The sequence below is a fragment of the Carassius carassius genome, chromosome 14 (genome assembly GCF_963082965.1).
Source record: "Carassius carassius chromosome 14, fCarCar2.1, whole genome shotgun sequence".
Classification (NCBI taxonomy): Eukaryota; Metazoa; Chordata; class Actinopteri; order Cypriniformes; family Cyprinidae; genus Carassius; species Carassius carassius.
Window position 1 is genome coordinate 10,827,849 of NC_081768.1, and position 16,618 is coordinate 10,844,466.

At 37.8% G+C, this 16,618-nt stretch overlaps 2 protein-coding genes and 1 long non-coding RNA gene across 4 annotated transcripts; 1 reads left to right on the forward strand and 2 right to left on the reverse strand.

Moving 5' to 3' along the window:
- Window positions 1–314: 314 nt before the first annotated feature.
- On the reverse strand, window positions 315–2,312 carry rdh14a (retinol dehydrogenase 14a). The gene is made up of 2 exons (XM_059566023.1): window positions 1,922–2,312; window positions 315–985 (listed from the first exon to the last, which is right to left on the reverse strand). Exons 1-2 carry the CDS (start codon window positions 2,162–2,164, stop codon window positions 368–370), a joined length of 861 nt encoding a protein of 286 aa, XP_059422006.1. The 5' UTR covers window positions 2,165–2,312; the 3' UTR covers window positions 315–367.
- A 567-nt stretch (window positions 2,313–2,879) lies between these two features.
- Window positions 2,880–4,303, forward strand: LOC132156939 (uncharacterized). Its single transcript, XR_009437508.1, has 3 exons — window positions 2,880–3,007; window positions 3,642–3,850; window positions 4,162–4,303. It is a non-coding gene; the product is annotated as an uncharacterized LOC132156939 (long non-coding RNA).
- LOC132156937 (cytosolic 5'-nucleotidase 1A-like) lies at window positions 3,004–6,419 on the reverse strand. Of its 2 annotated transcripts, XM_059566022.1 has the most exons (7): window positions 6,202–6,320; window positions 5,996–6,037; window positions 5,755–5,922; window positions 4,784–4,913; window positions 4,396–4,518; window positions 4,082–4,266; window positions 3,004–3,943 (listed from the first exon to the last, which is right to left on the reverse strand). In XM_059566022.1, exons 3-7 carry the CDS (start codon window positions 5,866–5,868, stop codon window positions 3,566–3,568), a joined length of 930 nt encoding a protein of 309 aa, XP_059422005.1. In that variant the 5' UTR covers window positions 5,869–5,922; window positions 5,996–6,037; window positions 6,202–6,320; the 3' UTR covers window positions 3,004–3,565. The 2 variants fall into 2 exon arrangements, with proteins under 2 accessions (XP_059422005.1, XP_059422004.1); XM_059566021.1 differs by lacking the exon at window positions 5,996–6,037 and having other exon boundaries at window positions 6,202–6,419.
- Window positions 6,420–16,618: the final 10,199 nt, after the last annotated feature.

Consider the following 16,618-nt stretch of genomic DNA (forward strand, 5'->3'; position numbering starts at 1 on the left):
TGTGGTTATTCCCCAGTTAATAACCCATTTAGGTTGCATTTAGTCTTAAACATCACATGAACATAGTTTTGAAATCTATGAACCTAACTAGCATGAGAACTGGATAACTGAAGTTGACTCTGGATTAATTTAAAATATATAAACACACACACATTGTTATTGTTGCAGCAGAACTAACAATCTGCGTGTTGCAACTTTACAGTTAGCATTTCAAAGCACAAGTGAATAAGAATGGCCAAAACTGCTCCCTCCTGTGGATGTACTGTAAGCATACATTTTGCATGTTTTCTTTCCAAGAGAGAATTGTCGAGTTGTCGATTTTGAAATAATAAAGGACAGGTGACTTAAATTCTTAAGTCTTGAGATTTCAGGTTGTTATGCCCACCATCACCTCACTGATGTCCCACAGTTTCTTGGCCACCTCCTCATCTGTGGCCTTAGCTAATAGCTGCTCTTCATGACAGTTAGCAAAGCACTTCCCCTGAACACCCTCCACATCCGGAGAGCAGGCCAGATAGATAGAAGTCTGTGCACCTTCCTCAGGGGACTTTAAGAAGGCCCGTGAAGCCAGGTTAAATAGTGGCTTCATCAGCAGTGGGATGTGGACATGCCTGCCCAGGTTAGTCCGCACAATCCCTGGGGTGAGAGCATTTACTGTCACTCCGGTCTCCTCGAGTCGGTGAGAGAGCTCCAGAGTAAAAAGAAGATTGGCTAGTTTACTCCGTGCATAGGCAAAAGCTTTATCATAGCTCTGCTCGCTGTTCAGGTCATCAAAGTTTATTTCACCGTACTTGTAGAGCTTGGAGGACACTACAATAATCCGGCTAGGAGCAGAGCGTTTGAGGAGATCCAGCAGGAGGTTAGTGAGCAGGAAGTGACCCAAATGATTGACGGCGAACTGCATCTCAAATCCGTCTTCTGATTTGGTGTATGGACACTGGTAGATTCCAGCATTGTTGATTAGGATGTCAATCCTTGACTCTTCCTGTTTGAGATACAATAGATATGGCAAGTTTTAAAGTTATTTCTGAACACAGGAACAAGAAGATGAAGATGATAAAAAAATAAATAAAAAAAAAAACACAACCCTAGAAATCAATTGAACTCTACGCTAATTTACATACAGTTATTCTTTTTTTATACACAAGCATTTAAAGTATGGGCCATAGATAAAACAGTAGTTACAGCAATACGCAATGAAATCTTTAAACCGATCAACTTTTACAAACATTATTATAAGAATATGCATTATATTAGTTAATTCAACATAACTGGGCCCATTTTCCAGTCATCCAATTGGCCTAAATATAGACTATTCGTTTTATTACGTTTTAAAGTATAAATATATTAATTAAAATATCTTTTGGCCAACACAGTGATTTGGTAATTAATACAAAAATGTTTTTATATATTTGGTGTTTCATGATTATTTTATACATTTTTGTTCTATAATTGTTTTACCGTTCACTGTTCTCACACACACTCTACTGAACTGTACAACCCCAACCCCAAACAATAGTGAAGTTTGTGAAAGTGAAAGTTTTTTTACAGACACAATTGTACAATGTTTATATACTGATTATAAAATATATCTACATCAAGAAATTATCAACTATGTACGGTTTCCCCGTAGTATTATTTAGATACACAATTTTGCAAAAAAATATTTAAGCTTGCCAATGAATTCCACTCGAAAAAGGCTTCATGCGCGCGCAGCCACGTGCCCCTCCCAAACTTCTCGAGCGTGATATCATTCACATAAAGCGCGTGACGCTCGCACACAATTGGGTATTGTGTATTTGTTTTTAGTTGACAACAATTCGACCAAAGCGTGCTACGCGTGCCCTATATTTACTGGAGCGTTCTAAATATCTGAAAAGAGAAACAAACGCTCAGTGCTTGGTTTGATGTAGTACGTTACCTTCATTATCTCTTCGCAAAAACTACGGACAGATTTAAGCGACGCCAGGTCCAAGAATTTGATCACTAGTTCCCCTTGCTCTGGTCCGGCCTCCTGCTGGATCTCTTGTGCTGCTTTCTCCGCCCGTTCTCGGTTCCTACATGCCATGATCACTCGGCCCTGACACCGCAGCATCTCCGCGGCCGTGGCTTTTCCAATGCCACTGTTTGCCCCGGTCAAGATAATAGTTTTGCCCCGCAGCATGTCGACGCCTTCATCAAAATGTTTAGAATGGGGAATAGCTTGACTGTTGAGCCTTCTAGGGCCATCAACAACGTCTAGTCTAGTTCATGAGCAGGTTTGTAGGGGTAAACAACCGCGCATGTGGGAAGTAGGCTAACTAAAATGTTATTGGACTACATTACCCAGAATCCATAGCGGGTTAAAACGCAACGTATGTGTATTGCTTGTTGGTGGAAAACACAAACAGGGATAAAAGTTTGAGATAAATTAATAACTTGAAACATCTAAAAACTTTGAAATTACATTTTCATTAACAATACACATGAAGTTAAGTAATGAAGTAAAATATAGCATTTAGTAAAGAGCAATAGGTTTAAAGCGAGAATAACCACTTGTGTATGATTTTTTAATGTTTTTTTTCTAAGTTGCCGCAACATAAGGACTACAACATTTGTACAATTTGTCAAGTACATAATCTCCTAAACCTATGTTTGTATTCAAATATGTGTTTTAGCACTACAAACTAAATAGCTCTATTAAGGCGCAAAACGATATAAGATCACACATTTAAGTTATCATCATAATGAATAAATCCAGTGTTTAACAGTTTTTTTTGTGGACAAAACAAAATTAAACATGCATGCAACATACACCTCATGGTAAACACACAGGGGTAATCCATTGTAAATATCAGTTTCTTCACACTCATACTTATTTCAGTGTTTTAATTAATTTATTATTGTGGCACGGTCTGTCAGGAACACCGGTGGTGGACAACACACACATCAGTGAAGAAAACTGCCTGAAGATTGAGTCTGAATATCTAAGTACAGCAGTGAAGAAGTTACAACAAAACATCTAAATGTAGGTAAACTTCTGCTAAATTTATAAGAAGGATAACATCTTGCACTATAAATAAAACACAGATAGTTGCAATGTATATTCCCCGAGATAGAATTAAATATTCTAAATTAAACTTAATTAAATTAAACTCATTCTTGATTAAACATCTTTAAAAAAATCATAGTGATCAAGGCATAAATATTGGTAAATGCATCTAATTGCACATCATTCTCTTTGAAAAATAAAAATAAAGGGCTTCAGCATGTAGTTTAACCTCACAGTGCTGAAGCATTAGTACAGTATACTAGATCATTTTGAGCACAGTAGCTTCTTTGTATTTATATTTCCAGCAATCCATTTAACTATCTGTATAGATCAAGGTTCAAAACTGTCTCTGATGCAACCAAATACATAAATACAATTACCTATAACTTGCAGAGACTTTTATGCATGTGCTTCACTTCCCTGCTTATTATTAATATAAGTAAACATTTATATTTTAGTTGTTGTATAGATCAAATGTAAGACACTGAATAGGTGTTAAGGTACCTAAAGAATTGGGACATTTGCATTTGACAATCAAATCTTTTCATTTTTTTCAGCATCACTTGTATCTATGTGTTTCCCCTTATGATACTTCTGTCCAATCCCATAGGGCACATGAGCAGCGATTGTACCAAGCTCCTGGGCACCCTCGATGTGAAACATCTGATCATCAAAGAAGATGTGAGGCTTGATCTTCTGTAAGAGAGGCCCCTTAGGAGCCCCAGCCAAAAAGAGGGCCTCGTCCACCTCCAACCCCCAGCTCCGTAGAGTCTTCAGAACACGGGCCCCAGCGCTAGCAGCACTTCGAGCTGTGACGAGGTAAGTGCGAATAGGGCAGCTGATTCTTTGGTTTTTTGTGTAGAACTTGCGCTGGAGTTTACCCAGTGTTTCCAGGAAACATTTCAGGGGGCCCTAAAAGAAGATGATGCAATGCCAAATCAAAGATAAAAGGGACATTGCATGCTCCAAATACAACATGGAGATAATTTTAGAAACAATATTAATAATGAACATTAGTTAGTAGCAGCTATATTACCCAGTCTAGTTTACCTGTGCAAGAGGCTTGTTCTCAAACTCTTTCTCGTGCCTAAAGAAAGTGTCCAATCCGTGTTTCTTTACAATAATCTCAGACTCGTCGGAAAATAAAACTGCATCTCCATCGAAGGCTACACGCAATTGTGTGTCACTGAGCTCATTCTCATTGTCGCAGGGGAACATTGTGGCGGCTGCTATTCCTGTGAAAATTGCCATTTAAAGCAAATTTAACTTCATGTTCAGCTAATTTAAATACTTTAAACGTTTTCTTCTTCAGTGGAATGAAAATCCCATTTAGATCACAATGCATATATATATATTTTAAATACCTTCTTCAATAGCTTCTTGTACCTTCTTTGAATCTTTGGACAGGTAGAGGTTGGTCATGTAGGCCTTTAGGTAACCAATTGGACTCTCTCCACCCGTCATGCAAAATCTCTCTATAGTTAGATCTGCAAAGAGAAAATCCATGTAATTATTGTTTGTATAATATGTAAAATGCAGTACTTTTGCATTTGCCTGCTGCGTACCTTATGAAAAAAATATGTAAGTCATTGTAGCAGTCTTTATCCGTATTTTGATCTTTGTGCCTGCACAGACTTTTTTCTATTTTTTTTTTTCTTGTTGCATGTTGGTCTGTATAGAATAAAGATCTTTTAAAGAATGTAACGATGATCGCTATCAAAGGCTAAATTATGGGGTAGTAAATGTTATTACCATAGTAATTGATGCTGTTGATGAGGCGAACTCCGACCTGGGCGTGATTATTAGTCATCAGCACAATATCAAACAGCTCCTCGCTGTCTGGGTACAGTTCTCTCAAACGAGCATTTACATTCATCAGAGCCTGTTGATTATAAAAACACAGTAAATAGTAAAGGCATGGCTCTGGATAAGGATATCCACAATAGGCATTACTGCTGTGATTACTGGTAGATTAGTGTAACAATATGAGGTATCTATTTAACCATAAAGAGCGGGCAGGACACAATAATGCTGTTATGTTTGAGTCCAGCCCTGCAATAAAAAGGAATAAAGTCCATCCATGAGCAAAAGTAAAAGGGCACATTTGTTTTCCATGTTGCTCTACAAAATTTCCCATACAGTAGATTTGCATCAGTGCAAATTGAATTGGCCCTAACTGGCCCAACCAGCTTATCTGACATGCGTCAGGTTCATACAGAGTTCCTGTGCTAGGGGTTGTCAGTGTTGGTTCGTTCAGTCGTATATGTATGCATAACTTAAATAAACTTGTTTAACAGTAGTATTCCTGCATGGTTAAAATCTATATTACTCATGATTCTGCCAAAAAAAAAAAAAAAACTACCCAATTAAGAATATTGAAACATACAAATCATGACAAAATAAAGTTTTTATATTTCTCATTTTTTTCATTTGTTTGTCTTTCACAAGTGATAAAGGTGTACACTTTTACTTAAAAAGCGAAGTCTTCAAATAAAAACTTTAAATAATAATAAAAAACAATGGGAAAAATACTGAAAAGGTGGGGTGGCCATTGTATACAAGTGTTCAGTTGCATTACCTGTGGCATCAGGCTCCTGACAGGTGCTGATGGAGGTAGGGTGAGTGTTATGATCAGACAGCGAACGGATCGTTTTGGTATAGTACTGCTATTATTTTACATATTGTTTGAAAAATCATTGTGTAGTGCTCAAATCTGTTGTTACCTTTACGAAAGGAAACGAGACCCCTGGGGTAAAAGGCTGATCCTCGAGCTCCAGCTGGTGCTCGACGTACCTCTCCAGCCCCTCCTCTTCAAACACCTTCCTCTCCTTCACCATGTTAAACAGCGTTCGCGAGGACACCACGATGGTTACAGCATTGCTTGGTTTGGGCTGCAAATTAAAAGCAAGCAAATATTTACAACAGCTGTAGACGACAGCCAAGCTGCTCTATGTGGTCAGTTACCTGTGGCTACGTGCAGCGCTGCTGTCACTGGCGCAATCGATTCTAGAAGCAAAGAACGCGCTCGCTTTTAGTGTAGACAGCTATATTTAGGTATAATAAGCTTTTTTCTATCATTATCGCTAGCATTGTAGATTGGGTAGCCTATCGAATGCGGGAGACGCTACACTCATTCACAGTTTATGTAAGTTACACAAACGATCTCTTACCGGACGGGGCTTCTTCGTTGTTTTCGCGTTCTCAAAAAATGCTTTGACAGCCGCCCAGTCTTTTTCTTCGCTGTTGTCCGAGTTGGACTGTCCTGCTCTCTCAGTACCTTCAGGTTTGCTCATATTCTTATGGTGGCAGGGAGACTAACTTGTGTCCTGCGTCCTTTGCTGCGGTAGTTGAGTTCAGCATCAACACGACCGCGTGACGTCACCTGACCTGGGCAGGTCAGGTGTATGACTTATCGATTCAAAAGCAGTACATAATAATTAATTAAATATTTACATCGCTCCAATTTCTCGGAATGCTCCAAAAGTTTCATTGTAAATGTACTTCACTACAGCATTGAAATGTAACATTTATTTGTAGATGTACTTTTAGTTATCATGTGTTGGCATACGTCTGCGTAGTGGTTCTTGAAGCACTGACTCCAGCTGAAGTCCACTCTTTCTAAACCCCCCCCCCCCCCCCATTTTTGAATGGGTTTTGTTTCACAATCCTTTCCAGGGTGCGGTTATCCCTATTGCTTGTGCACTTTTTTTCTACCACATCTTTTCCTTCTCTTTGCCTCTCTATTAATGTGCTTGAATACAGTGCTCTGTGAACAGCGAGCCTCTTTTGCAATGACTTGACAATGACAATTTTTGGCGCTTTTCCACTACACAGTACCAGCTCGCCTCGGCTTTGTTTGGTTTTCCACTGTGTAAAAGTTGTACCTGTACCGGCTTCCAGGTACTTTTTTTTCGTACCACCTCCGGCGAGGTTCCAAGCGAGCTGAGGCGAGTTGAGGCGATACTATAATGTGACGTGAAAACACAGCAGACTGCTGATTGGTCAGAGAGAATCGTCACTATTCACTGCGTCATCATTACACGCGCCAGCAATAGTATACACGCGCCAGCAATAGTATCCAGATAGTATCCAGAATAACCCCGCCATTTTTAAAACAACGTTTGTCTTCTTGCTGTGAGAAACAGCCACATCCCGAGGATCAAAAACAACATGCACTCGATTTCCTCCATTGACCTGTGTGTGTGGGTAGCGGGTGTGTGTCGCGTAAAAGATTACTTTGGAATTACGTCGTCTTTTGGAAAACTGATAAGTCAGCAGTCTTCCCCATGATTGTGTAGCCTACAGAACTAGACTGAGAGACCATTTAAAGGCTTTGCAGGTGTTTTGAGTTAATTAGCTGATTAGAGTGTGGCACCAGGTGTCTTCAATATTGAACCTTTTCATAATATTCTAATTTTCTGAGATAATGAATTTGGGATTTTCCTTAGTTGTAAGTTATAAACATCAAAATTAAAAGAAATAAACATTTGAAATATATCAGTCTGTGTGTAATAAATGAACATTATATACAAGTTTCACTTTTTGAATGGAATGAGTGAAATAAATCAACTTTTTGATGAAATTCTAATTATATGACCAGCACCTGTATGAAGTTTGAGTGCTTTCAGCACTGGTCCTTTATGGGCACCACTCAGAAAGAATGCCTCATTTATCTTCAGATTGTTCTCCCGAAGAGTCTTTAGGGCTCTGATTCCAGGACTACTTGTGCCATGTGATGTTACCAAGTAGGTACGTATTGGACTATTTTGCTTTTTTTATTGAACAGCTCCCGGAGAGGGCCAATGCTTTGAAAAAGTCTCTTAGAGGGCCCTACAATATAATGTGACACAAACATTTTATTAAATTTTTTTTTAGAATCAGATATTTATTGCAGATAAGACATATCACAATTTATTTTTGACCTAATATGTGTATAACGTGTTGCATGCCTTTGATTACCACAGACAATTTAAATTCACAATGTGTGTAGAGTAGAAGAACTTTAACGGTTTAACTTTCAGTAGAAGCTTACTTTATATATCCCCTTAAATAACAAAGTTGTGTATGTGTGCCTGGTGAATGTCAAATATAACAAGGGTCAACTGAGATCAGCTGTACTAACAAGTAATTTTAGACCAACAGTCTTACCAGTTCCAAAGGTGTGTCCTTGTTTTCAGTCTCATTTTGAACGAAAGCTTCTAGACCTTTCTCTTTAAAGACTTTCTCTGAGTCATCTGGAAACAGGACTCCATCACCATCAAAGGCCACACGTAACCCTTCAACACTCTGCTCTGAATCCTGAACAAGAAAGCCTCATTTCAAAGTTATAGAAGTGACATTTCTGTTGTATTTTATATTGTAAATACCTCCATGCATCTAATGGGCAGTTTCTCACTGAAGAACTGGATTTATGTAGCTTCATTCCACAGATTTTTCTCAAAACTAGTTTAGAAGATGTGGAAAAGTTCCTGTGGCTCAGTGGGAGAGCACTGTGTTAGCAGTGCAAAAGGTTGTGGGTTCGATTCCTAGGGAACATGTTAGGTAAAAAAACGTATAGCCTGAATGTACTGTAAGTCAAAGCATCTGCTAAATGCATAAATGCAAATGGAAAAGTCTGCAGTTCAGTCTTAAGCCCTGTTCACACCAAGGATGATAATGATATAGTTTTAAAAATAATTTTTAGTATTAAAGAATAGCAGAGTCCACACCACAACTATAATGATAAAGGCACAGAGAAACCATATCGTTGCAATCACATTTAGAATGATTTTTTTCCAGCTGATGAATGATCAAAAAAACATTGACAGCCAATCAGAATCCATCCTGCCACAATGATCTCGAGAATTTAAAGCAGCAGAAGAGCGTGCACTTACAGACAATTTCGTTTGCTGGTGTTGATGCAAATATTGTTATCTTTATAGTTATCATTCTTGGTGTGAATGAGGCTTTATGCTGGTTATGCTGAACGTTGTTCTGAGAATTTTCACAATGCAGCAGTATTGGCAATAAAGTATTTGCTGCAGTGAGTAAATGGTAATATAAAGACAAACAAAGCTGCATACAGTTGAAATTGCACTGTGACATAAATTAAATATATATATATAAAAAAGTATTAATTAAAAAAAAAAAATCTTAAGCCCTCACCTGCATTAATGGCCTCTTAATATTTTGTGGGTTTGTGTACAGGTAGAGAAAAAGGCTTGATCTCATTAAGAAGAACAAAGGTTTTTTTTTTTTCTCCAGTAATCTCACAAATTTGTTCAATGTTCAGATCTGCACAGACAGCATCACAACATTGTTTAGCAAAATAACATGATATCTTATTTTATTCTAATTTCTGATTAAATAAAATAAATATGGTTCTTCAACAGGAAGAAGGATACAGGATAGTAAAAAAAAAGCCTTTTGCATGGACCACAAGAGAAAGTTTTGTATGTTATAGTGTTATAAGTAGCCATGAGATATCCTCTTGTGAATAACAGGCTGAAATGTTGTTTCGACAGCCCATGGTCGCTGCATGCATTTATATAGAAAAGAACACCGTTATTGCTCTTCAGAAGTATGGATGTGTTCCATGCAAAAAAGAAAGTTTGGATGATCTATTAATTTTTATGTTACTGTATAAATAAATAGTATTAATCTTACTGTGGTTTTCAATGCTCGTTTTTAGAGGATCCATGTCCTGACTGTTAGGTAGCCATCAACACAATTTTAAACCACTCTGTAATGGCTGGTTCCAGCTCACTCAAACGTTGATTCACTATTGCAAGAGCTTAGAGCGGAGTGATCAAAATACAGTGTAAATGCAAACATCTGTATCAAATTAAACCAACTAGTTGAATAGCTTTTATATCTTTGGTAATGTTTAGTAAGTTAAGATGCATTACTAATTAATACAGACAATATGCTGCTAAAATAGAGGAACATACATTTTCACTGTAATTTTAATACCCTGACAAATGGAAAAGCATAAATCGATATATCCTGTCTCTTGTCTGACTAATGCACATGGAGACACAGCAATGTTCACTGTTGTATGGTGTCACTGAAAAAATACAGTAGATGCAGGTTGGTTACAAAAACACAGCTTGTTTGTGAGCTCTGAGGAATGCTTTGGTTGGTTTCTTGATATTGACGTTGCTGCATTTGTTATTTGATATCTGTTCATTGCCTGCAACAAAATACATTTTAATCAATCGATCGAGTCAATAGTGAACAGTGCATTAAAGAGATTACTATGCTCTCTTTCTTTTTAGAATGTCCCATTTTATACAAACCACTTTATAGACCATACCAGTTTCTGTGTATATGTGTGTGCATTTATTCTACAGTGTTAGTGAACTTAATGTGCCAGCAAGCCTACATTTGGTTAATATTGTCAGAACATGTAAACAGACTGTATTGCATCTCGTTTTTTTATTGAGTGTGTATGTGAGTGTATTTAAATGTGTTTCCATGGAAGAAAAAAACGTACTCTTTCGTAGAGTGAATACTTTATTTACTGTTACAAATGAGAGCTCTCACTTCGCTGCTTTCTCAGACTTGGAGCAATGATGTAATTGCCCATAATCCTGTGGGGGTATCTCTCACTTCACACACACTAACACACACTTACACACAGAGGCACACCTGGGAATCTCTTACACATAAATGGAGGCCGATTTCTGTCATCAGTCCTGATTCTGTTTCCCGCTACATAACACCCTCAGTGGTGCGGCCAGCAGCTGCCGTTTATTTAACTTGTGACTAAGGCCATAGAAATTAGGGTTTATAGTGGATGCAGAGAGAGAAAAGCTGTTCTAGAAGTTGACCTGAGATTGAGGTTGAGAATGGCTTTTGGTTTTATTTCGATAAGATTATTAAGAGTGAACATGATTGTCACAGAGTAGTGGGAACGTAGTAATATTTTCTAAACACTATTTGCATTCTTAAATGCATGAAATAAGTCTACTGTACAGATAATTTCTTAGTATTCCTAAGAGCAGGAGTTTTCAAAATTGGGTCTGGTAACCCCCAGGGGGCCCGCATCAGAGTTCTATGGGGTCTATGGAAAATTTGAAAGTCTCTCAAAGTTAGAAAATTGCTTGAACTTGAAAACATTAAAACAACACCAAAAATGAGAAATGCCTGCTTGGCACCTAACTGTAATAAATTAAAGCACTAAAATTAGTAATAAATCTGGAATACATTTGTATTACATATATTTTTGAATATATAGTAAATAGTAATATAAAAAAAACATAATGACAAAAATATTAATCAAAATGTTAATAAATACTATAAAATAATGCTAAAATAGCACTGTACTCTAGTGTGGAGAAGAGAAGTTTTTTTTGTTTGTTTTGGCTTCGGCTTCGATACAGTAACAACATAAAAGCCTCCTTTATTTAATTTTGTGAACAAAATGTCTTTATAATGTAACTTTTTTTTTATTTCTTGCACAGCATAAAATTGAATTTATACAGGAAACATCATCTTTATATTTTAGGAAAAGTCATCATTTTGGTCATCTTTGGCATCAACCAAATTAAAAACCACTAGTCTGAAGTAAACAGTTGGAAAGCAAGTCCAAGTTCTGAGTCATTTCAAGAAAGGGTCAAAGGTCATATTAAATCTAAACTCTGACCGTCTCAGAATAAGTGTAGTTGACAGCTTATTGTAAACATCTGCCAATAGAAGTTGATATATCAGCCAAAATCACTAACGTCTTTACTCTTTTACAGTGTGTAAGATTTTAAAGTCCCATCCAAGTCACAAGCTGCTGCCTTTGAGATCATATTTAGAGCATGTAGCTGGTCTTCATCAGAATTTGTGGAAAACCTTTGTAGTGTTTTCACCCTTCGTTGCAGTAGAACTAAATTATGATTGGTTTGATCAACTGAACTGAGCATTCATAGCATTTAAAGAACCAGCCTGAAATCTGCATGATTCCCACGATCTGCCCAGTGTTCCCCCATAGGACCAAGAACCCAAATACGTAAAACAGTTAGAAGTCGGTTTGTCATTTAGCTAATAAAAACCAGCTTTAGCCGAGTTAACAAATGGGCTGGCTGACTGAAGTGGTCATGGACTGTCAGTGACTCTGGCCGGAGCTGAGCTGTGATTAATGATGGTGTTTGGTGGTTTGCTTCTCGCTTCTTGTGCTCCCATTTAACTTCTCAGGGTTGAAGAGTGCTGGTCTGGCACCAGTGTTTTTCAGTTTGTGTTCTGACAAACATAATCATATAGACAACTGGGAGCTGATTCTAGATCCAGAGGGGATGCTTGACAGATATTCGCCCAGTACTGATGAGGATCAACAGTGACCCTGTTAGCACTCCGTCCTCTGTCCTCTGTCTTTAATGTCCACTGGAGACTGTAGGCCTGGTGTTGAATGCTTTATAGAACCGGTGAAATACAGCTGTACAAAATCAACCTTTAGAAGGCCTGAATCTAGTAAGCTGGTTTTGGACTAAAAGCTAGTTCTTAACATTGTGAAATTATGTTGTCACATCTGGAATTTTGGAATATGTGCACCTAAAAATAATAAATATTGACTGGGGTTTTGACTCTCTTTCCAGTGATATTATAATTTTGTGATTAATATGAGACGAAAGGTTTCATCTTTAATTTTGAGACCCCGCCCGTCTAATAAACGCTTCTAATGAGGTGATGGTGATCAAGGTGATCAAGGACTCTGATGAAGATGTAACCACATCGAAACGTTAGTCATTTATTTTTTGTTATGCACCTTTAATAAATAATTTAATCAGTAGACATCTGTGCTGCACCGGCGATCCCTTTTGTTTGAATTGTTTTGTCCTGCCCTGGTTGCACCAGTTTGTCTGTGGATTACAGAAGCGCAGAGAACTCTCTTTTCTGGTGATGCGTTGATGTTTGTGCGTGTCTGTGTGGAAGCCTAACGTACAGTTTCCAAAGTGAGGAGGGAATGTTACAGTATTCATTAGTTTTCTGTTTCAGGTATGATAATGACATATGATTATGTATGTCCATCAGTTTACGCTGTAATGACGCTTGCAAACTCTCGCTGTACAGCAAATCAGTTTGTTTTAAAAATAAAAGTCAGAAAACAGACTTTCTCATGATAGATAAGCAGATATGTGTGTGAGAAAATATCATATATGGTGTTAAAATAAATTACACAGCGGATGTTAAAGGCACAATATGTAAGATTTTTTAAAATTAAAATATATTATATTTTGCTGACTTGTATACTTAGATTATCCCAAATAATTCGAAGAATGCTTAAATCCAGAGAAATAAGCGATTTTTAGTAGTGACATGGATCGTCCATAGTGTGATTGTGCCGCCTGCCTATGACGTCACACACCCTCGATTTCAAATGTACTTTAAACTTTCAAATGTATCTAGTATGATAAATAGAGGTCGACTGTGGCATAATAAAAGCCCTGCTGCTTTCGAGCCGTGTGTCACGCTTGTTCAGCGGCTTCGTTTCACTTCCACAGATTTCAGCCTCACCCTGCTTTATACTACTGCGTTAAGAAATCATTAGCTTTTCCATGAACTTGATTTCTGCTTAAAGGGTTAGTTCACCCGAGAAGGAAAATTCGTTCATACTCATCCTGGATGAATCCTAGGTGTATGTGACTTTCCTCTTTCAGAATAATCCAATCGAAGTTATATTAAAAATTGTCCTTGCTCCTCAAAGCCTTTCAGTGGGGTAAGTGGGTGTTTGTTGTCAATTGTAGAAGATGTGAAATAAAGTGCACGCATCTGTAATAATTCATCGCTCACACTAGTGTTGGGCGATATGGTCATTTTTCAAATCGTCAGCCAGTGAGATTGACGATATTATCGTGCATGGGTGGAGCAAGAGAGAGACTCTTTGTTCTTGTCATATCATAACTATTTGGTGTTTTAAACCTTGCAGGTGCACGAGAGAGAGCCTATGGAATCACCAATAATCAAAAAAATATACTTTCAAACATACTAATAAACTAACGTTAAATATACAAATACTGTATTTAAAACAGCTAGTTCATATATATAGTCGGACGTCTAAATGTTCTGCAAAATCAGTCAGTGGTGAAAATCAATAGTAGATTTCATTTAAAGTCCTGCAGTTTAACACTAATATTGGGCATAAACGGACACGTTAAATATAAAGTATTCAAAATGGGTAAGTTCATATATTTGGAGTAAAGCTGAATTGAATTGATGTATCAGTCATACAGCGCTCCGGACCGCACGCCTCATGATGAGACTGATGCAGCATCACAGAAACAAGAAGGAGATGCATTCTAACATAACTGTGGCATTAAACTCAGTCAGTGAGTACTCGTTTAAAATATTGCACATATATAGGCCGTTCAGATTACTTGTTAAAGTGCAATGAAATGCCTTATATCTGCAGATGATGTACGTCTGTTTGTGGATGGAGACTTACTTGGATGTAATGCCCAAAACTATGTATTTTGCATGCATCACATTATAGTGCGGTGTGCATGAAAATAATAACAAGGCAGCAGAGCGAACTTATCATCCATAGTGGTTCTCACGTAGTCCTTCATCGTCATCACCACATAGTGTGTTATAAGTTAAGTGATCAGTCTTTAAGAGAAGGACTAAGTGAGAACCACTATGGATGATAAGTTCGCTCTGCCGCCTTGTTATTATTTTCATGCACACCGCACTATAATGTGATGGATGCAAAATACTTAGTTTTGGGCATGTGGTGTGTGTGTGTGTGAAATGCGTTGCTGAAGTGAAATAGCTGGGCAGTTTGATAGCCGAATTTTAATAAGCCGCCTAATAAAAATAGAAATAGTAGTTATAATTATTATTATCTAATACATTAATAGTAAAATCAGCCTAATATCGTCTTGATTATCGACAGAGAATTCTGCTTATGTCGATATCTCTGACTAGGGCTGCACGATATTTTATTTTTCTGCGATATATATTGCGATATTTTTTCTTACAAACAAAAATGGGGTGAGCACACTTACATTCTCATTTTAAATGATTTAAACATCAACACCATCGTGCCAATTGATTAATATGCGCGACGGAGAGAGAGCAAGACAGCGCTCCTGTTGTTTGAAAACGGCTCGCTCTCTCTCGGTCTCTCTCGGTCTCTCTCTCTCTCTCTCTCTCAATTCAATTCATATTGCTTTATTGGCATGACATACAAAGGTACATATTGCCAAAGCATTGTACATAGCAGAATAGAAACAAACAAAACAAAAATACATATATATTCATAAGAAAAAAAATTACATGCAAAATAAATCCATATACATTTCTATAAACATTGATGGTACTTCTAATGTACTCTGACTGTCTGTCTCTCTCGCGCGCGCTCTCTCTCTCTGTCTCTCTCTCGCGCGCTCTCTCTCTCTCTCTCTCTGTCTCTCTCGCCCGCGCGCTCTCTCTCTCTCTCTCTCTCTCTCTCTCTCTCTCTCTCTCTCTCTGTCTCTCTCGCGCGCGCTCTCTCTCTCTCTCGGTCTCTCTCTCGCGCGCTCTCTCTCTTTCTCTCTCGCGCGCGCTCTCTCTCTCTCTGTCTCTCTCGCTCTCTCTCTCTCTCTCTCTCTCTCGCGCTCTCTCTCTCTCTGGCTCTCTCGCTCTCTCTGTCTCTCTCGCGCTCCCTCTCTCTCTGCCCTGTTAAACTTGCATGTGGTTTTCAGTCCTGTCAATTATACACTTTCACTCTATGACGGTTAAGCTGTGCAATTAATCCGCGAATCACATTCGTCAAGGGCAGGGGAATAGCTGGCCCGTACAGTTAATGAATAACGATCAACTACGACAGCCTACATCGCACATCCTTCGATGTGACTATCGTGGATTCGTACATCGCGATATCGATGCTTAAACAACACATCGTGCAGCCCTATCTCTGACTATCTGTCGATAGCCTACACAATATCGTTTATCAGCACAACCATAGCTCACACCGCTCCGGGGGTGAATAAAGGCCCCCTGTAGCGAATCCATGTGTTTTTGTAAGATATCCAGATTTCAAACATAATAAACCCTAAAAATAAAAATAAAATAAAAAAAGTAAAATTCAATACATACATTTTTGGTTTTAATATTTTTTTATGGTGTGGTAACAGTTTGATAAAAGTTCCGCTTCGCGTCATGACTTGCAACGCCCTTCAGCCGTGATTTATTTATGATACAGCATGGGCTCTCGTACCTTATTGCTTACATAATATATTACATTATAAAATTGGGACATTTTGTAAAAATTCTATAAAATCAAGAATCTGTGATTTGTTCATTCTCTTTAGCTTTTATTTAATTGACAAAAGTATACATAAAAAATTTCCAAGATTTTCACAGACCAACGCAAATGTATTTTGTAAATATGAACTAATTTAGATTTCGATGGCTGACACACCCTCAAAAAAAGTTAGTGCAGAGGCATGTTTAACACTGTGTCACATCAACTTTCCTTTTAATTACAATGTTTCATTGTTTGGGAATTAAGAATGTGAATTGTTAAAGATTTGCAAGCCAATTTTTGTTCAGTCTCTCTTGAAACAAGGCTTCATATGCTCAGCAGTCTGTGTTTGTCGTTGTCTGATTCTCCTTTTCATGACTGTTCATACGTTTTCAGTA

Coding starts and splice junctions, on each gene's coding strand:
- LOC132156937 (XM_059566021.1), bottom strand. CDS start 6,324: ATGAGCAAACCTGAAGGTACTGAGAGAGCAGGACAGTCCAACTCGGAC. Junction 4,914..5,754: donor TCTCGTTTCCTTTCGTAAAG/GTAACAACAGAT, acceptor TATAATCAACAG/GCTCTGATGAATGTAAATGC. Junction 4,519..4,783: donor CAACAGCATCAATTACTATG/GTAATAACATTT, acceptor TTCTCTTTGCAG/ATCTAACTATAGAGAGATTT.
- rdh14a (XM_059566023.1), bottom strand. CDS start 2,164: ATGCTGCGGGGCAAAACTATTATCTTGACCGGGGCAAACAGTGGCATT. Junction 986..1,921: donor TTTGCGAAGAGATAATGAAG/GTAACGTACTAC, acceptor TATCTCAAACAG/GAAGAGTCAAGGATTGACAT.